The sequence below is a fragment of the Macaca thibetana genome, chromosome 9 (genome assembly GCF_024542745.1).
Source record: "Macaca thibetana thibetana isolate TM-01 chromosome 9, ASM2454274v1, whole genome shotgun sequence".
In the NCBI taxonomy this organism is placed as follows: Eukaryota; Metazoa; Chordata; class Mammalia; order Primates; family Cercopithecidae; genus Macaca; species Macaca thibetana.
The window spans coordinates 42,351,146-42,372,022 of NC_065586.1; the positions used below are offsets into that span (position 1 = coordinate 42,351,146).

At 49.7% G+C, this 20,877-nt stretch overlaps 1 protein-coding gene across 2 annotated transcripts in view; it reads left to right on the forward strand.

The window, feature by feature from the left end:
* Positions 1 to 20,167, forward strand: part of ALOX5 (arachidonate 5-lipoxygenase) — a 60,682-nt gene extending 40,515 nt beyond the window's left edge. For both annotated transcript variants that reach the window (XM_050805326.1, XM_050805327.1), the window contains 8 exons: positions 2,776 to 2,922; positions 14,516 to 14,719; positions 15,430 to 15,516; positions 17,093 to 17,271; positions 17,470 to 17,591; positions 17,782 to 17,882; positions 18,169 to 18,339; positions 19,558 to 20,167. In XM_050805326.1, coding sequence (XP_050661283.1) covers positions 2,776 to 2,922; positions 14,516 to 14,719; positions 15,430 to 15,516; positions 17,093 to 17,271; positions 17,470 to 17,591; positions 17,782 to 17,882; positions 18,169 to 18,339; positions 19,558 to 19,737 — 1,191 coding nt within the window. In that variant the 3' untranslated portion in view covers positions 19,738 to 20,167. The remainder of the gene's footprint in view (positions 1 to 2,775; positions 2,923 to 14,515; positions 14,720 to 15,429; positions 15,517 to 17,092; positions 17,272 to 17,469; positions 17,592 to 17,781; positions 17,883 to 18,168; positions 18,340 to 19,557) is intronic.
* Positions 20,168 to 20,877: the final 710 nt, after the last annotated feature.

Below are 20,877 nucleotides of genomic sequence, written 5' to 3' on the forward strand. Positions count from 1 at the left end.
AGGCAGCGCTTCCTAACCTCCTCCTCCTGCACCCAGCCAGGCCCAGACCACTTCCTGGTCATGGGAACAGCTGACAGTTACAATCCCCCATACACTGAGACAGCATCTGTGTTCCTGAGTGGACTGAATTGCTAGACTTAGTAACATTGATTCGGTGGCTATAGGTTTCAAACTTCAAGTCAGAGATCAAAGAGATTAAGCCATATAGAATCCTAGAATTGGAAGACTCTGAGCAGCCATCTGTGCACCCAGCAGCCAAGGAGTCGCCGTCCTCAGCACTTGGGCAGGGCAACAGCCTCCCACAGGGAGTCCTGGCCACCTCCAGGACACGTGGGTTATGGGTCGCCTTTCCTTTGAGCTGACCTACCCCTCACTGACTAGACGCTTTTTGTTTTGTTTTGGTTTGTTTTGTTTTTGTTTTGTTTGAGACGGAGTCTCCCTCTGTCGCCCAGGCTGGAGTGCAGTGGCCAGATCTCAGATCTCAGCTCACTGCAAGCTCCGCCTCCCGGGTTTAGGCCATTCTCCTACCTTAGCCTCCCAAGTAGCTGGGACACTGACTAGACTCTTAACACACACACACCTTCCCATCTCCTACACACCAGCATGATTCTTAATCCCCACAGTCATTCATGCTGCCCATCTGGCAGCACCTTAGTGATCTACAGCAAGCTTGTGGCCTACTAAAAATGCCTACATTGTTTTGTAAAATGTGCAGTTATTTTCTGGAACATGAAGAGGGAAATCATATCCCTGTTGTTGGTATTGATTCAGTGTTACAGCTCAAGTTTGTTTGAGTTCTTAGTCTTTGTATTTGGATTCTTTGGTTTCAGATTACAAAAATCAACTCCATCTGGTTTAATCCAAGAACTCTATTGGCTCAGGCAACAGTAAAAAGCAATGCTAACTCATTTGGGACCAGACCAGGGCTCAGATCATCCCCTGCACTGTCTCTCTCTCTCCATGTCTCAATCCTCTGCCTCCGGTGGATTTTTCCTCAGGAGGGTTTCCTTACCTGGAGGTAAAGAATGATCGCCAGCAGCTTCAGATTTACCTTCCACCAGCTTAGCAAACACCACCCCCTCCCAGCAAGAAAGACCCTGTTTCCTAACACTCCCAGCAGATGTCTTAGGCCATCCTCGGGCCTCACTGATTCTGTGAGCCCGTGCCCACGGCCAGGAGAATGGAGTCCCAGAGGGGACAGGGACGCTAGACAGGCAAGAACTCCAGTGTCAGCAGCAGAATCCTAAAACGTCAGAACTGAGAGATCGGCCTGCCCCTCGTTTTTCAGAAAGATGCAAGGGAGGCCTGGAATAACAGAGAAATGCTGCAATCTGTGGCCCCAAATCCCAGGCCTCCTGTTCCCAGTATCAGGTTCACCAGCCTGGGTGGTCTCAAGATTGGATTAGCAGCCATTCCTTCTGGGTAGAGTCTGATGGTCACTTCAGCTCTCAAAGTCCAGCTGTCCAGCCGTCGTCCTAGAAGGCAAGACAGCAATGTGCCCGACCAGCCCGAGGGTCTCCACCTGCCTCCCTCCCCAACACAAGGTGCCCTGAGCCCCTCCGCGGGAAAAGTCCCCGTTTCCCCGCTCCCCCCCCCCCCCCCCCCCCCCCCCCCCCCCCCCCCCCGCGCTCCCCCGCCATCGCGACAGATGCTCAGAGCTCATCCTTGGTGTCAAACGACACAAAGCAGGAGGGCGGTGGCCAGGCTCCGAGCTCCCGCGGTCCTGGGTGGGTGGCTTCAGTCCTGCGTGCCGCCGAGCAGCGATCGGTGAAGCTGTAGCGGGGCGCTCTGGATGTCTCCAGGCGGAGTAGACCCCGACCCCTCCGCAGTCGGGACCCTCACCCTTTCCTTCATCACTCAGGAAACAGAAAAGGCTTCAGAAGGAGCGGCCATACCCCCGGCCTAAGCGCTGCACAGCAGCCCTGCACCTGGCCTTCCTAGGGGCCCCTCTGCCGGACCCACTGCGCGGCTCCCAGCGGTCGCCCGCCTCCCATTTCATGGGCACGCTCGTTGTGTGTCGAGGGGTGTTAATTCCTACAGAAAAGGGCACGGATCCGAGGGTCAGCAAGCCCGACGAATTTACACCAATGACCCGCCGTGTCGCCAGTCTCAGACCAGGGCACAACAGGCCAACCCTGCAGACCACCCCACCTGCCCAGCCACTGCCCCTTCCCCCTCTGCTTCTGCAGCCCCTCTCCCGCCATACGCTCATTCCCGCCCCCGCAGACCTTCCCTACCTCCTGGAGCCCCCCCTCAACCCCTGTAGATTCCCCTGCCCGTGCAGAACCCCCTCTCCCTTCCCCTGCAGCCTCCCTACCCGACCCGGTGGACAGCCCTGCCCCGCTTCCTGTCTCTTCCTCCCAAGGGAGATCCCTGTCCTGGCTCTGACTGGGGTTGAGTTCGCCCAGTTTTGACCTCTGCGTAGAGTCCGGCAGCATCATTTTTTGACATTTAACTGGTCGCATCTATTTCACCTAACCTCTCCTTTCTTCTTATAATCTGACACTCAGGGCGGTCTCTCATCTTTCCTGCCAGTCAAGCAGGTTTCAGACGCTACAAATGCAGAGTGAGCTGCTGCCATTCCTTCACCTTACCCCGAACTACCACAACCTGTGAACACCCTCCATGTGAATCAATCAGCCTTTGACACATTCTAAACTCGGCTGAGTCGCAGGAAAGGGAGAGGGGGCCCCAGAGATCATCACTCTTTCCTCAGGCCTGATTTTTGGCCCATCTGCTGAGCCTGATTTGGACACATCTCTCTGCCTCCTGCAGCAAGGGAACATTTTCATCGTGGACTTTGAGCTACTGGATGGCATCGATGCCAACAAAACAGACCCCTGCACACTCCAGTTCCTGGCCGCTCCCATCTGCTTGCTGTATAAGAACCTGGCCAACAAGATCGTCCCCATTGCCATCCAGGTAAGCTGCCTCCAGGCACACCTTTCTGAGCAGCTCAGTCCTCCTCGATCCAGGGCTCCTGGGTGGCTCCACTCCAGCTCGGGAAGCTATGTCTTGAAAGACACTAGGGCTTCCTGCCGGCCCTGAGGTGGGCTGTCCATAGGGCGGAGAGGGCTGTACTCCCCAAGGCACACTTGAGAAGCCCCTGGCCAGTCGAGCGAGGCACACTGTGGAGGACCTGCCCTGGGATGATATTCTTCACTCTCCACCCAGCGCCCTGACCAAGGGCCCCCAATCAAGGTGCTGCCAGGGGCCAGGCAGGTGAAGCTGTGGGCTGAGCTAGAGACCAAAACCACTGAGGGGCACCATGGGCGCTGGGGCCAGGAGCCAGGCCAGTTCTGGTATGCCACCTTTGATAATGATGTGAGTTTTTACGTCCACCTGAGATGAGGGAGGAGGAAGAGGGAGACCCTGGATGAAAGGCAGGTGGGCACAGGGCTTTGTCTCCACCTATTCCTGGCACCAGCCTACTGCCAGGCTGGGAGCTGGTGTGCAGACAGCAGGGACCAAGGCCAGGACTGGACTGGGCATAGGTCCCTGGGGGTAGGAAAGAACTGCACAGGGGATGCCGTGGGAGACTGGCAGATGAGCATTCAGCAAATAATGTCCATGAACTGGACCTTGGGAGCTGTGGACACAGTAGCAGCTGGATAGGTCAGGCACCAGCCACATGCCAAGGCTATCCTACGGGTTAACCTGCACAGTCCACAATCCCTCACCCTCGATTCTAAATCTAAAGAATCTAAAAACTGCTGCATGTTTCAAAACTGTGCAGCAAATTCATTGTTTGTGAACAAACCTTTTTGAAGCAATAGGTGAGGTTATTTAGAGCCTTTTTCCCATTCAATGTGATAGGCATGTGGATCACTGCAGAAATACTGCTCTGTTTGATTGTAAAATAGTACGTTGCCCTCGACCTGGGGTGGGAGGGGGTATGGCACATAATGAAGTATACCCACTGCTAAAATCCTAAACATTCTGGATTCTGAAGCACACTTAACCACTGGGGTTTTAGATAACCTATCTTTATTTGTGTAATCATCACCACAACCCTCCCAGGTAGTGGGCTCTATTGATGTTGATCACTTTACCCAGATAAGGAAACTGAGGGACAGGTGCCCACTGCCAGCCACAGAGCTAGGATTCAAGCCAGGTCATCTGATTCTCCAGCTTCCAGGCTCCCCACGGTCTCCCAGGGGCATGTGCCCTCAGAGGAGCTTCCCGTCTGTTACTAGAGAGAAGCCCTGTGCCAAAGGAACTGAAGCAGTAGGTAAAGGGACAGGTGACCTAAAAGAAGATGAAATTCCTGCAAGATCCCCAGAGATCCCAGGCACCACCGATGGTGCCTTCAAAAGCTTTTCTCAGAGACCTCTTGGAGCAGCCTGGAGTCAGGGGCCTAGCTTAAATTCCAGCTCAGCCACTTGCTAACAGGATGTGGGACCTTGAGAAAGCCACAGACTGTTCCTGGGTCTCTTTCTTCTTCTGAAAATGGAAACTTTGCAAACCATAAAGACCCAAGCAAATGAAAGTCAGAGGATAGTAAATCCAAGATCTAGTTCTTTGAAAGGTCCAAAAAATAATAATAATAACCTCCTCATGAGGCTGACGGAAAAAAAGAGAGAGAGAGAGAAAAAAAAACATATTCAAGATTCGGAATAAAAAAGGAGTCATAAAAAGAGTAATTACATTGTCGTGCACCATGGTGGTGCACAACTGTAGTCCCAGCTACGTGGGAGGCTGAGGCAGGAGGCTCACTTGAGGCTGTAGTGTGCTATGATCACACCTGTGAATAGCCACGGCACTCTAGCCTGAGCAACATAGCAAGACCCCGTCTCTTAAAAAAGAGCAATTATGATTATATACTTTTTTAATGAGAGTAATATAGCAACACATTTGAAAAACTAGAGGAAATGGATTAAAAACCTAGGAAAAGATAAATTAGAAGAAATTGTAGAAAATAGGCCAATTTCCATATAGTGATTGGAAACAGACCCACATGGCGAGCAGCTGAGTCTCACCCAGCTACTAGACAGCCAACATTTCCAGGGCTCTTTATCAGCCCCAAATTGATCCTATAAAGCTGGCGTAAGCTTAGTTCTGAAATTGGATACAGGCAGACTTCAAAAGAAGGCTGAAGACCAATCTAAGTATTAAATAAAGATTGAAGAGAAATCTAAGGGTGATATTAACAAAGTGAGTGCAGCAGTGTATTAAATGACTACATGTAATAACCAAGTAGGGCTTATTCCAGATATTTCAATATCAAGAGAGTTACCACCATAATTTATTACACCAGTAAGGATAAAGTTTGTGATTATATCAATTCACACTAAAAGTGAATTTAATAACATTTAATAGCCACAACAAATAAAAATTAATAGGAGGAACCTTACTTTATATGATAAAGCTAGCTAACATCAAAAAGGTGCAACTCTAATGCCATTTCCATTAAAATAATAAATAAGAATGCTGATATCGCTGTTTTTATTTGACATTATTTTAGAGGTCATACCACATGATAAAACAGAAAAACAATCAATAAACGTATTGTCAAAGAACAGGGAACATTATTCTTTCTGGTAATGCTATGGTAGACCTAGAAAACATAAAAGATTCTAATTTTTTTAAAAGCTTAAGTTCATTTGGCAAAGAGTTTAGATAAATATATTTCTTAAAAAAAATAGCCTTTCTCCATACCAACAATAAAATATAACGTCCATATAAGGAAAAACTATAAAGTTATTATTATTATTATTTATTATTATTATTTTGAGATGGAGTCTCGCTCTGTCACCCAGGTTGGAGTGCAGTGGCATGATCTCGGCTCACTGCAACCTCTGCCTCCCGGGTTCAAGCAATGATCCTGCCTCAGCCTCCCAAGTAGCTGGGATTACCATGCCCAGCTAATTTTTTGTATTTTTAGTAGAGACGGTGTTTCACCATGTTGGCCAGGCTGGTCTGGAACTCCTGACCTTGTGATTCGCCTGCCTCAGCCTCCCAAAGTGTTGGGATTACAGGTGTGAGCTACCGCACCTGGCCAACTATGAAGTTATTTTAAAGGATATACAATGAACTCTTAACAGTGATTTGATATTGGGGAGGAAACTGTATATCATCATAATGTCAGTTCTACCAAATTCTATTATAAAAACTTAATGCACTTTCAAGTAAAATTTCAGCCAGAATTTTTTATCTTTCTTGGTGGAGGTGTGGTGGTGGTGAAGAGGAACTAAAAAGGAGAGAAAACAATTAAAAAATTGAAGGATTCATGTGGAAAAAGAAATCTGGCATAGTAAAAAATTTTTTGAAAAAAATAAAAACCACATAGAGAGGCAGGGCAACCAAGTCTAAAAAAAAAAAAAGAAAAAAGAAAAGAAAATTTAATAGAAAAAATTAAGTATGGTGGTGCATACCTGTAATCCCAACTGCTCAGGAGGCTGAGGTGGGAAGATGGCTTGAGTCCAGGAGTTCAGGCTGCAGTGAGCCATGAAAGCTCCACTGCACTTCACACTGGGCAACAGAGTGACACCCTGCCTTTAAAAAAAAAAGAAAAAGAAAAAGAAAAGAAAACACAGAGGGAACACTTTCCTTGCTGGATTTGTAAGGTTACTGTTAAGCTGTGCTTGAAAACAGAGAGAACTGGGGGACAGTATAGAGTAAGATCCAGAAATAGACTCCTCTACAGAGGAATTTAATGTATCACAATGGAGGTTTTTCAACTCAGTGAAAAGGGGATATTATTTTAATGGTGCTATCACACTTTGCATAAGAAGAAAATTAAGTTGGACTACTCTGTCATGCCATTTACAAAAATAAATCTCATCATGTAGAGTTGCTTAGAAGAAAAAGAAAAAAAGAAATTCAGATGAAATAAAAATTAAAATGAAAAAAGTAAATGAATTTAGAAAAACTATGCGGAGACTCAGAAGACTTTTAGAAGGAAAAGGAAACCAAGAAGTTATAAGGGGAAAGCTAAGCATATTTGATTGTGTAATGTTTTAAAACTTAAATGATAAAATAAACCATAAACAAAGCCAAAAAGCAAAATAGAGATTGAGGGGAATAACTGTAACAGACGTGACAGCTAAGAAATGCCTATCTATGACATACAATTAGCTCCTTTATATTGGCAGGAAAATACAAATACTCTAGTGGAAAAATGGTCAGAGAATATGGATAGGCAATTCACAAAAGAAGAAATGTAAATGGGCAACCAGCATATGGAAAAACTCGTAAATTCACCTGTAGTTAGGGAAATGCAAATGAAAGTTAACAATAAGATATCATTTCTAACCTGTCTGGTTGGAAAAACAAAGGGGTAACTCCCAAACACCAGCAAGGATAGAGCCCCATGCACTGCCCATGAATTGCTGCAGCCTGGCAGTGTTCATGGGATAACTGGTGGGCCTGGGCAGCCCAAGGTCAGAGCTTGGGCCAGCACCGGAGCAGATCCCACAGTACCTGCTGTACCAGGTGCACGTTGGAGTGGGCGGTCAGAGGATCCTGGGGTTGGAGCTGTCGTGGTGAGGACAGTTGTGTTACCGAGCTGGACTGGGGTCTGCTTGCCCAGTGCAGCAAAACAAAACACTGAGATTGGGATAGAATCTAGAACACAAGGCATTTATTGCGGGGACCAAAAAAGAAGAATTGGGCAACTCCCTCTTAAGACAGGAACTCCCTGATGGCTTGCAGGTAAGCGTTTTTAAAGGCGGGGTAAATTTCAGGAAAGCAGAAGTTCACAGGCAAAATCATTAATCAATACTTGGAGGGCACACATTGGTTTTAGCCTAAAAGGGCAGGATATCTTGAAGTGGGGTGGGCTTCCAGGTCATAGGTAGGTTCAAAAATTTGTTGTTTTGCGGTTGGTTAAGGAAGAGAAGTTTTGTTTAAAATTTTGAGTTACCAGAAAGGAATGTTAGCTGTGGCTTGTAGGCGGGACTTCCCCCAGGCCCCCCAGGAAGATACTTAGAACAAAGAGCCGCGCTCAGAGTTCAGTCCTCAGCTCCCTCTTCTCTGAGGTCTCTGTACCAGTGGATCTGTTTGGTGGGGATCCGGGTTTCTGAAAAACAACTCAGAGTCACGAGTTCAGGTGTTCTCTTTAATTTCCAGAGGGAACCAAACACCCCAGGACTCTGGCTTCCTTGGCTGTTGTTTTAGGCTGCTGTTATCCTCTTGCTTGTCAAGTTGCTCATTTACTTCTCAGGGCTAGCTGGATGCCTGGAATTTCCCTTGAAGGAACTCAGAATTTTCTTTCATTTCTATGCCTTGTCGGGAGGCTAGGGGGCTACAGTGCCCTAAGAGGAGGCCCCTGCTCCATCTCAATTGGAGGGGCACTGGAGGGGACTTTATTGTTTAAGTGTCTGACAGCCAGTAGCACTGAACAGGTGTGCACCAGCGAAGTGAACCTGTCCGAGGAACAGTAGGGCAGGCAGTGTCTACTCAAAGAAAACATCCCCACACCCCGAAGGCTCAGCCCTCGCTAGCAGCCACTCAGCAGAAATGAAAGCACAAATGTGGGTAGCAGCAGGAGCATAGTTTGTGATGGGGAAAAAAAATTGAAAACAGTCTGACGGCAGAAGAGGATTGAGTGAGTGAGCCCTTCCATGTCCTCACCATAAAACACTGCAGCATCTTTGAAAGGAATGCTTTAGTTCCCTCCCAACTGACCTGCAGGGGTCTCCACAATAAGTTAATAAAGTGGAAAAACAAGACACAAAGGACCAATAAAGAATACATATCTGTCATATCCAAATAGCTCCTTCAAACTGCTGAGGCAATGGGCATGGTCTGACTTATGTAAAATGAATGCAAGGATGCAGCAGGCCTACTGTGCCGGCATGGGAACACACAGACGTGGTGTCACCAGGTAGGAACACGGTAATGGCCCGGTGGGGGACAGGTGAGCAAAACAAAGAGACAGATATTGATTATAATCGTATTCAGTTGATGGAAAATTGGACAGATAAATGTGCACACATGCAAAGACCTATGAAAGGAGGCTCCCCAGAATTTAGTGGTTATCACTGGGGGCTGGAAGATGAGATGACGTTTTCTTTCTCAGGCTCTCCTGTCATGACTCGAATTTCTTTTTATAATAAGCACGTATTCTTTTCTAATCAGAAACCTAAAGCTACTTCCTTACCCAAAAAACAAATTTAAGAAACACGAATTGCTCAGGGCAAGTTCTGGCATCCCATGGCAGGCCAAGATCCTGGACAGGAGTGGGAGGATGTGAAGGATGGGTTTGGGAAGGCCCAGCTCAGTAGTACAAGAGCTCAAGGGGATGGGCAGGTGAGGCCTGGCGGCGGAAGGCAGAGTGATGGGCTGAAATAGGTAGAGCACCGGGCCCATCCTCATTCAGCTCTTTTTTTACTGGTCAGAACAGTTTATATATATATATATATTAGATTCAGGAGGTACATGTGCAGGTGTGTTACATGGTTATATTGCATGATGCTGGGGTTTAGGCTTCTACTGAACCCATCACTCAAATACTGAGAATAGTACCCAATACCTAGTTTTTCAACCCTTTCCTCCCTCCCTCCCTCCCTCCCCTTCTTGGAGTCCCCAGTGTCTTCTGTTCCCACTTTTATGTCCATGTGTAGGCAGTGCTTAGCTCCCACTTATAAATAAGAACATACAGTATTCGATTTTCTGTTTCTGGGTTAATTCACTTAGGATTATGGCCTAAGTGCCAATCCTAAACTGCATCCATGTTGCTGCAAAGGACATGATTTCATTCTTTTTTATGGCTATGTTGTATTCCATGGAGTACACGTACCACATTTTCTTTATCCGGTGCCACTATCGATGTGCACCTAGGTTGATTACATGATTTTGGTATTGTGAACAGTGCTGCAGTAAACATACGTGTGCATGTGTCCTTTTGGTAAAACAATTTCTTTTCCTTTGGGTAGGTACACAGCAATGGGGTTGCTGGGTTGAATGGTAATTCTACTTGCAGTTCTTTGCAAAATCTCCAACTGCTTTCCACAGGATGCAAGTAATTTACATTGCCACCTACAGTGTGTAAGCATTCCCTTTTATCTATATCCTGCTAACATCTATCCTTTTTTTACTTTTTAATAATAGCCATTCTGACTGGTATCTCTTTGTGGTTTTAATTCGCATTTCTCTGATGATTAGTGATGTTGAGCATTTTTTCATGTGTGTGTTGGCCACTTGTATGTCTTCTTTTGAGAAGTGTCTGTTCCTGTCCTTTGCCCACTTTTTAATGGTGGTGTTTTTTCTTAAGCTCCCTTATAGATTCTGGGTATTAGTCATTTGTAGATGCATAGTTTGCAAATATTTTCTCCCATTCTGTAGGTTGTCTGTTTACTCTGTTGATAGTTTGTTTTTCTGTGCAGAAGCTCTTTAATTTGATTAAGTCTCATTTGTCAATTTGTGTTTTTGTTGCATATGCCTTTGAGGTCTAATCATAAATTCTTTGCCTAGGAAATGTCCATAAGATTTTTTCCTAGGTTTTCTTCTAGAATTTTTAAAGTTTGAAGTCTTACATTTAAGTCTGTAATCCATCTAGAGGTAAATTTTGTATATGGTGGGAGGAAGGGGCCCCGTGTCATTCTTCTGCATATAGGTAGCCAGTTTTTCCAACACCATTTATTGAATAGGATGTCCTTTCCTTATTGTTTATTTTTGTTGATTTTGTCAAAAATCAGTTGGTTGCAGGTACATGGCTTTATTTCTGGGTTCTCTGTTCTGTTCCACTGATCTGTGTGCCTATTTTTGGCACACAGTATACCATGCTGTTTTGGTTATTATAGTCTTGTAGTATAGTTTGAAGTCAGGTAATGTGATGCCTCTAGCTTTGTTTTTTTGGTCTAGGATTGCTTTGGCTATTCAGGCTATTTTTTGGTTCCGTGTGAATTTTAGGATTTTTTTTTTCTAATTCTGTGAAAAATGATGTTGATAATTTGATAGGAATTGCATTCTATCTGTAGATTGCTTTGGGCAGTATGGCCATTTTAATGATATTGGTTCCTCCAACCCATTAGCATGGGATGTTTTTCCATTTTTTTGTGTCATCTATGATTTCTTTCATCAGTGTTTTATAGTTCTCTTTGTAGAACTTTTTCACCTTCTTGGTTGGATGTATTCTTTGGTATTTTATTTTGTGTGTAGGAGACTATTGTAACTGAGATCACGTTCCTGATATGGTTCTCAGCCTGAACATTGTTGGTGCATAGAAATGCTACTGATTTTTAGGCCAGGCACGGTGGCTCATGCCTGTAATCCCAGTACTTTGGGATGCCGAGGTGGGCAGATCACCTGAGGTCACGAGTTCGAGACCAGCCTGGCCAACACGGTGAAACCCCCTCTCTACTGAAAATACAAAAATTAGCCAGGTGTGGTAGCACATGCCCGTAATCCCAGCTACCCAGGAGGCTGAGGCAGGAGAATTGCTTGAACCTGGGAGGTGGAGGTTGCAGAGAGCTGAGATCGCACCACTGCACTCCAGCCTGGGTGATAGAATGAGACTCTGTCTCAAATAAAAAGAAACGCTACTGATTTTTGTACACTGATTTTGTATCTTAAGTGTAGAAAGTCAAAAGGTTTTTTAAAGGTATTTTTTGTTAAAGAATAAATCATAAATGTAAGAAATAATAGTTTTTTCCAAAGACTAACTTTTTTAAAGCCTTTTTGCTTTGTGCTAATAACTTTTTATTAAGCCCTATCATATATAGCTGTGAGATACAAGGGAATGAGTACATTCTATGTCCTTGTACTTTAACCAAGATATTTGCACTGGACGTGCTCACAGGCATGTCCCAGTTTGCAGCCTATGCCCCTTCCTTATTTGGGAATGTCACTACTTTTCTAAGTCCTTTCATAAGCAACTTCCTCTTTTCCTTTGTCTTTCCATTGCTTTTTACCTGTTTAGAAAAGTTTTAAGTTATTAGCCAGTCGGATTTTACTTTAGATTGTGAGGTCTGGCTCCAGCCAGTGGAGACAGGACACAGTAGCAGGGACAAGCTGCGTAAGGAATAAAAATTGCTTCTCTCCATTATTCAGGTGTGCTGTCACCATTGTTCCATCTGTGAGGAGCACCCTTTCTGCAGAAAGTAAAATTGCCTTGCTAAAAAAAACTTTTTGTCTAAATGCTGATTTTTCCTTGCAGTACCAAGGAACAAGCATTCTGTTTCTCATAAGCATTTTACTTATAACACTGAGACTTTACTGAAGTTGTTTATCAAATCTAGGAGTCTTTTGGAGGAATCTTCAGGGTTTTCTAGGTGTAGAATCACATCATGGATGAACAAAGATAATTTGACTTTTTTTTTTTTTTTGGTTTGGATGCCTTTTATTTCTTCCTCTTGCCTAATCGCTCTGAATAGGACTTCCAGTACTCTATTAATAGGAGGGGTGAGAGTGGACATCCTTGCATTGTTCCAGTTTTTAGGGGGAATGCTTTCAATTTTTGCCTGTTAAATATCATGTTGCTGGCTCAGCTCTTTACCTACTGTGTGACATGGGAGAGCTGCTTAAACAGCTGGAGCCTCAATTTCCCCCCATGTAAAATGGGTACAGCAAGGAATACCTGCCTTACAGGGTCAAAGTGAGGATTAAGTGAGATAGTATGGGTAAAGCCCCTAGCACACAACAGGGGGCTCCTTAGCCCCAGAGGATGTCAGGAACATATCAGTGTCCCAGAGCCATCAGGAACATGTCAGAGCATGTGGGAACATGTCAGAGGGTGTCTCAGAGCATGCCAGGCAGCCCAGCACTCTAGGGCACAGATCAGGTATCAGTGGCCCAGGCAGCTCATGTAAATGGGTGTGGCAGTGGGGACCCTGACAGCTGGGACTGTAGAAAAGGGACAAGAGTGTAGTTCTGTGAGAACATGGGTGCAGAGTTCTGAGACCTTCTAATTTTTCAGGAAAACCAGGTCATTCAAATTTTTATGTGAAACTGTCTGATATTTAAAAGCAGTCAACTAATCTCATGTATAAACAGACAGGCACGCCTAGTGTGCAAGTCACACTCTGCTGTCCCTCCTCCCTCCCCCTTCCTTGGTCCTCAGGGAGTTCTGGGGCTGCTGGGGTCTCTCTGACCAGGGTAGAGTCACTGACCACCAGGGCTCTGGAGCATTTGGGATTTGGCTCATCTAAACCAAGACCTGCTGCAAGTGCAAAGTTCACACCTGATTTTTAAGACTTAGAATAAGGAGGTGGGGAATGTGAAATATCTCATTTAATAGTTTTAGATTGGTTTCATGTTGAAGTGATAATATTCTGGATATATTGGGTAAAATAAAACTGTATTAACCTGCATTTCACCTCTTTCCTTTTACTTTTATTAATATGGCTTCCTGAATACATACAACTCCATGTGTGGGTGGCATTATATGTCTATTGGACAGCACTGTTTTCCAAGGAGAGACGCCCAAGGACCCCACTTTCCACAATACTTATAGCAAGTGACACAGCTGTGTGCTCTGGGACAGTTCTCCCTCCCCAGCCATGGCCACTGTGCTTTCCCAGCACCTAAAGTCTGGCCACGCCCCTTCCTGGTCACTCTTGGCTACAGCCCTGCCACCCCCCTCATTCTTTCTGTCAATCCCTCCAATACCTCATGTCTTCATCTGAAAATGGGCAATGCCAGCACCTGCTTCAGGCTCCTGTGAGAGCTCACTGTCAGGTTCTGAGGCTGTGCTGGGCTCTCAGTAAGGTGGCGATGCCTGGGGCTGCTGGCGTGGAGGGACCTGGGGCTGGGTGCCGGGGTGGGGGCAGGAAGGTGAAGCTGTGTGTGCAGAGGCATCAGCAAACCAGGTCACCACAGAGCTTCGGGATTTTATTTTCTGGCATTAAGAGGTGATTGAGGAGGCAGTTAACGTGACATGATTTGCATTTTGGAAAAGAAAAAAACTCACCTTGTCCCAGTATGGAGTGGAAACTGGAAAGGGAAGACAGGCCCAGCCTGTCTGCTACAGGAGGCGCCTGGGCACAGGTGTGGGCTCCAGGCAGAGCTCAAGCTGCAGACCCTGATCTGGGCGGCTCAGCACCAGGAAGGCCCAAGCCTTTGGACAGGACAAGCTGATTTAGGGCAAGAAAAGAAGACAGGAGCACCAGGGCAGACCCTGGGGAGCACCAGCATTTCAGGGAAGAGGAGAGGGAGGAAAGTATGGGCGATCAATGAGAGGCAGTAGAAGAGGGAGCAGGGCAAGGAGGGAAAGGGGGCAGGGATCCCCTCCGCTGCTGGGCCCTCTGCCTGTCCGCTCCTTCCATGCTGCCAGCTCCTGAGGCTATTCCCACAGTAACTGCGAGCCTAGGGATCACTGTCCCCACGTGACAGATGCTGAAGCCGGAGCTTAGAAAGCCCAGTGTGTCATCCAGAGTCATGCAGGTTGTAAGTAATATGGTTGGGACAGGAAACTTCACCCCAGGGCCCTTTACCCCCTCCAGGCTCTTCTGATTCCAAAGTCACTGTTAAAGAAATTCAGATACTTCTGGAACTTCCCAAGAGGCGAAGTTCTCCAACAACTATAATCTGAAGTGAAATACAGCGGTGTGTTTCCTTTCCCCCGATGTATCAGCTCAGCCAAATCCCGGGAGATGAGAACCCTATTTTCCTCCCTTCGGATGCAAAATACGACTGGCTTTTGGCCAAAATCTGGGTCCGTTCCAGTGACTTCCATGTCCACCAGACCATCACCCACCTCCTGCGAACACATCTGGTGTCTGAGGTTTTTGGCATTGCGATGTACCGCCAGCTGCCTGCCGTGCACCCCATTTTCAAGGTACAGCCAGCTACTGCCCCACCTGCTATGGGAGGGCATCTGAGATGTGGAGTGGGAGGGATCGCTGACATCCCACAGGGGGACCTGTGGCTGGGAGTGGGTGGCAGAAAGGGATCCCTGGAGAGATGTTCTCAGAGTCAGTAATGTCCCCAAAGGAAGAAAACAGCTGGGAGCCTGCTGTTCCCCAGGACAACGAGGCCAGGGTGTGGGCCTGACACAGGCGCCTCGCTGGCCAGCCAGTAGAGTTGGAAAAGGCAAATGAGTTCACAGTGATCCTCGGCTGGTGCTGATGGCCGCCCCTGCCATCACTCTCCTTCCCTGTTCCCGAATCTTACAAGCACTGGCTGTTGGGGTGACTGCAGGCTAAAAGTACTCCTGTGTGCCTCAGTTTCCTCACCAGTAAAACAGGTCAAATAGTACAGCTGCCTTACAGAATGATGGTCAGGATTAAAACAGTAAACTCAGGGAGCAAAGAGGTAAGCATTGTACAAGTGCTGGCCAGGACCATCTGAATCATTATCATGCTTAGTAAGCATCAGAGGGGTGCAGGCTTCCAGCACTTAGCCAAAAGATCAGCACCCAGCCTTCACTTCCTCCCTGCGCCCAGCATCATCCTGTAAGGCAGGCCTGGGTGGGGGAGCTGCAGGTCCCTAGGGCACCAGGTCACCTGGTTGGGCCCCCTCTGAGGCCTCCTCCTCTCCCCTCCCCAGCTGCTGGTGGCACACGTGAGATACACCATCGCCATCAACACCAAGGCCCGTGAGCAGCTCATCTGTGAGTGTGGCCTCTTTGACAAGGTGGGTGCCCTCCTACCCTACTTGTTGCCTGGAAGAGCCAAGCCTGGCCACCTTCACTCCCTATTTGATATCTAGACGCCCTTTCAGGAGGCCTGGAAGGGTGAAAGCTGGAGTTTGCTCAGAGCACTGGGTCCAGCATCCTCCTGATGTCTCCAGCCCCTGCCACTCAGCCAGGAGCACTCCTCTAGGTGCACCACCAGCTCTTCCTTCTCGCTGATGGCTCCCGGTCCCCTCCTCCCACTCCTCCCCTCTCCCAGCCTCTGGGACCTGGGTGTAGAACCCCCTCTGGAACACACTCCTTATGGCCCCCTGACCTCCTACACACCAGGAACCTGTGTCTGCCTCTTAATCTGCCACACCCCTGCCACCCTGACTCAGACCTCCCCAGCACTCTGCTTCCCGGGTTGCAACCCTCCCAACCCACTGTCTCCTGCATCAGGGCCTCTAGGCCCTGCCCAACCCTCGCATCCCTCAGACAGCACCCCACCTCGTTTTGAGCCCCCTGTAGCCTTACCAAGCTTGGACTCTCACATGGGCCCTTGCCCCAACCTTCCTCCTTTCCCCAGCCCATTAGTGACCAGGCCAGATGACCACTGAAGTTGAAACACTGTTTGGGTTGCAAATGACAAAACCCAACTCAAACCAGCTGTAGCTGGACAAGACATGCCTTATCTCAAATACCTGGACACAATAGAGGGGCCGGGGCCTCAGCCAGAAATGGATCCAGGGACTCAAGCAATGCCCCAGGGTATAGGCACACTGGCTCCCTCTTTCTCTCTCTTTCACCTGTGTTGGCATCACACTCTCCTGCTGCAGACAGGCCCCCATGGGAGAGGGCGCAGGACCTCATCATAGTAGCTCTACCTCAGGTTCCCATGTGGCCATTATCTCCCGGCCGCATCCAAACAAAGTGCTGGAGGGCAGCTCTGGTTGGTTCTGCTTGAGCTGAATGCCCACCATGGACCAGTCTCTGGCACCCCAGCACCCAAGTCCGTCTTCAAACTTTCTGTGGCACCAACAGCCCAGCCCCCTGGGTGTATTTGCATGTGTGTGTGCAGGTGTACACAGGTATGCCAGTCAGCTTGTGAGTGTGTCTGCGTCGGTCAGCAGCCGGGATCAGGACCAGGATCCCTCCTTGTGGGTCTCTCCAGCCCTCACCTGAGCACACAACAGGCCCTCAACAGAGTTGCATGGGGCCTGGAAACTGAGGGTCACTGAGAGCAATGACTGAGGGTCCTGTGCTCAGCACTAGAGCAGACTTCACAGCCCAGGCCCGCTGGTGCTGGGGTCCCCCACACACCTGCCCACGCCTGCTGCCCTCCTGTGGCTGGGAGCGCACCCTTCCCTCCTGCACTCTGCAGCCCCACGGTTCAGTCCCTTGCATTGGATTGGGCGGGAGGCTCCTCCCTGTCACCTCTCCACCCGCTGCCCTTGTCATTCTCTGCATTAAACATCCCTCCCCCATCTCACAGAAGAAGAGTTTGCCCCTCTGCCTGCCTGGCACATTTCCTCAGGGATGGGTCTGGACAGCTGTGGGAGGAGCCACCCGCTCAGGGCACTCTACCTCCCACTCCAGGCCAACGCCACAGGGGGCGGTGGGCACGTGCAGATGGTGCAGAGGGCCATGAAGGACCTGACCTACGCCTCCCTGTGCTTTCCCGAGGCCATCAAGGCCCGGGGCATGGAGAGTAAAGAGGACATCCCCTACTACTTCTACCGAGACGACGGGCTCCTGGTGTGGGAAGCCATTAGGATGTGAGCGCCTGCGGGGCGGTGGTCCTGGGGGAGGAGCCGGGCCCCCTGCCTGACTGCCTGGGGCGGGCCTGGCCCCCGGCGGCTGGCGCTGAATGGGGAAGGGGTGGAGGGTGCCCAGCGTCCGTGAGGGGGTTGCCGCCGGGCACCGCTCCGCAGACCTGGCTGGATCGCTCACGCCGGCTGCGCCCCCTGAGCCAGGTTCACGGCCGAGGTGGTGGGCATCTACTACGAGAGCGACCAGGTGGTGGAGGAGGACCCAGAGCTGCAGGACTTCGTGAACGACGTCTACGTGTACGGCATGCGGGGCCGCAAGTCCTCAGGTAGGGCCTCAGGGACGTCTCTGGACACGGCTCCCCCGCAGTCGGCAGCGCAGGCGCAGCCGCCGCCCCTCCAGGGTGTCCTGCCCAGCGGGCCCTCCGGCGTCGGGGCAGGGAGACCGGGCACGGGGTGGGCGCCGGGCCCCGGGGTCCCCAGGGACTGGGCCTCAACCCGCCGGTGGTTCCGCCCTAGGCTTCCCCAAGTCGGTCAAGAGCCGGGAGCAGCTGTCGGAGTACCTGACCGTGGTGATCTTCACCGCCTCCGCCCAGCACGCTGCGGTCAACTTCGGCCAGGTAGGCGGGGCCCGCCCGCTGGGCAGAGCTCACTCCCCAGGGCCGCTGCCTCCTCCCCCGCCCCAGCTTTGCACGGGTACCGCACCCTCGGGCAGCCTCGGGGTCTGGCATGGGACTTGCAGGATGGATTCTGCCCGCGCAGCCGAGGGCGCTGGCCGCGGGGGAAGAGGATGGATGGACTGAAGGGCCCGCTGGAGTTGGGGGGCACGGGGAGGACGGGGCCCAGGGGGCAGCTGGGCAGCAGGGTTTCGGGGGTGCCCACGCTCGCTGGCGGTCGTCTCCTCAGTACGACTGGTGCTCCTGGATCCCCAATGCTCCCCCAACCATGCGAGCCCCGCCGCCAACTGCCAAGGGCGTGGTGACCATTGAGCAGATCGTGGACACGCTGCCGGACCGCGGTCGCTCCTGCTGGCATCTGGGTGCAGTGTGGGCGCTGAGCCAGTTCCAGGAAAACGAGGTGAGGCTGGGCAGGGTGGGGCACAGACCCAGGTCACCCCAGGTTAACCGGTTCCTCAGCCTCAGTGCTTTGTGACTGGGGCCTCAGGGCTCACTTGGAGCCAGAAATCCTGACTTCCAAGGCTGGAAGGGCCCAGAGGGCTGCAGCTGCCACCAGGTCTCCCGGCCTGAGCGTGGACAGAGCTCAGGGTGGGCACGGCAGGAGAGCACACAGCCCAGGCTCTGCTCACTGTCACCAGAGGGTCGTGTGTGACACCCCCTCCCCCCAGCTATTGACAAAGCTCTTGCACATGTGTTTTTCCCTGGTACTCCAGAAGGAATGACCAAGAGTTTGCTGGGTTCCTTCAGGACATGTGCATCTCATTTAATCTAACAACCGAATCTGGTGTGTCTTGGTGGATGCACTCGCTTTGGGGTAGCTCAGCACTGCACAGAATGGCCGCTCGGGTCCAACCTGCTCCAGACTGCTGGGCGTCTGAGTTGTTCCTGGCTAATGTGTTGGTCCCTCACTGGACATCCTTGTTTTTGTGCCTTTGCATACGTGTTCAGCATGACCGGACACATTCCTAGCAGACAAATTCCTTGGTCAAAGAATATTGAGACTGAATTGCCCTCCACAGACTAAATCCAAATCCCATTATCAGTAGCCTATGTTTCTTGGACCTTTCCAGCTCAGAAGCTTTGTGATCTTAATCCAATACAGTAGTTTTTTAAAATGATGTCTAGCTCTACCCCGCAGACATCTGTGTGAGCATGCAAATAAGCACAGCACCCCAACAGGGCAGCCACCCCTTCAGGCTCCCTGGCCTGCCTTCTGCCTTCCTGGGCTGGAGAGGCCAGCACTGGCCCCAGCGCCCCTGATGGGAGGTGGGAGTGCTGCATAGGGGTGGCCCGAGAGAGCAGGATACCATGGCTGCAACCACCAGCACCCTCCAGCTTCATCTGCATCATCTTGTAACCACCTGGCAGCAGGCAGTTATTTTCCCACTTATCCATGAAGCCCAGCTCTGGAGCCTTCCTTAGGGAAGCAGATAGGGGGCGACCACACTTGCCTTCCCAAGGCCCTCTTGTCAGGCAGCAGAGGGTGAATATGGGCAGGCAAATAGATGCTCCCTCCTTCATCTCCCAAAGGGTGGCTGGCCCCTTGGGATGAGACAGGCCTGTCAGTTTACACGGGTAGCAGATTGACCTATGTGTGTATCCATGTCTGGGCCCTCAGCTGTTCCTGGGCATGTACCCAGAAGAGCATTTTATCGAGAAGCCTGTGAAGGCGGCTATGGCCCGATTCCGCAAGAACCTCGAGGCCATTGTCAGCGTGATTGCTGAGCGCAACAAGAAGAAGCAGCTGCCATATTACTACTTGTCCCCAGACCGGATTCCTAACAGTGTGGCCATCTGAGCACACTGCCAGTCTCACTATGGGAAGGCCAGCTGCCCCAGCCAGCCGGACTCCAGCCTGCCTGGCAGGCTGTCTGGCCAGGCCTCTTGGCAGTCACGTCTCTTCTTCCGAGGCTAGTACCTTTCTGTTTATTCTTTGATCTTCAGGGAACCCCATAGATTGAGCAAAGTGTAAACACCATAGGGACCCATTCTACGCAGAGCAGGACTGCACAGTGTCCTGTCCACACCCAGCTCAGCATTTCCACACCAAGCAGCAATAACAAATCACGACCACTGATAGATGTCTGTTCTTGTTGGAGACATTGGATGATTATTTTCTGTTCTATTTGTGCTTAGTCCAATTCCTTGCACATAGTGGGTACCCAATTCAATTATTATTGAATGAATTAAGAATTGGTTGCCATAAAAATAAAGCGGTTCATTTAAAACAGGTCTTGTTCCACGTGCTATGTTCCAGTCACCCCAAACAGCTCATTGCCATCTCCTACACCAAGAGAAAAAAAAAAAGCCATAGTCACCGTGATTTTATCAAGGCAAAAGCTTCCCCACCCAAGTCTGGATAGAAGGTGCTTTTTCCCCCACGCAGTATCTGCTATCTTTGGAACACATCCCAAATGCCAGCACCTCTGGGAAGGCATCCTTGGTTCCTGTCTCTTCCCCGGATTTGTCAGAACCTCTGTTGTTGCCCTCTCTGTGGTCTCTCCCTTGGGATAGGAGCCCCTGGAAGGACAGAAAACCCACTTTATTTATGTCTGTGCCCCAGGGCTGGCATAAGGCACCAGCACTCAGCTGTTCCCTTCTTTTCCTCCTGGCACAGCACCTCACTAATGGATATTAGGCGTTGTCTTGGGAGCTGGGGGTTTATTTTTTTCTGAGGCAGGGTTCTTAACATGACATAAAAAATAAAAATGGGCAGGGCACGGTGGCTCACGCCTGTAATCCCAGCACTTTGGGAGGCCAAGGTGGGTGGATCATTTGAGGTCAGAATTCGAGACCAGCCTGGCCAACATGGTGGAAACCCCATCTCTACTGAAAATACAAAAATTAGCCGGGCATAGTAGCAGATACCTGTAATCCCAGCTACTCGGGAGGCTGAGGCAGGAAAATTGCTTGAACCTGGGAGACAGAGGTTGCAGTG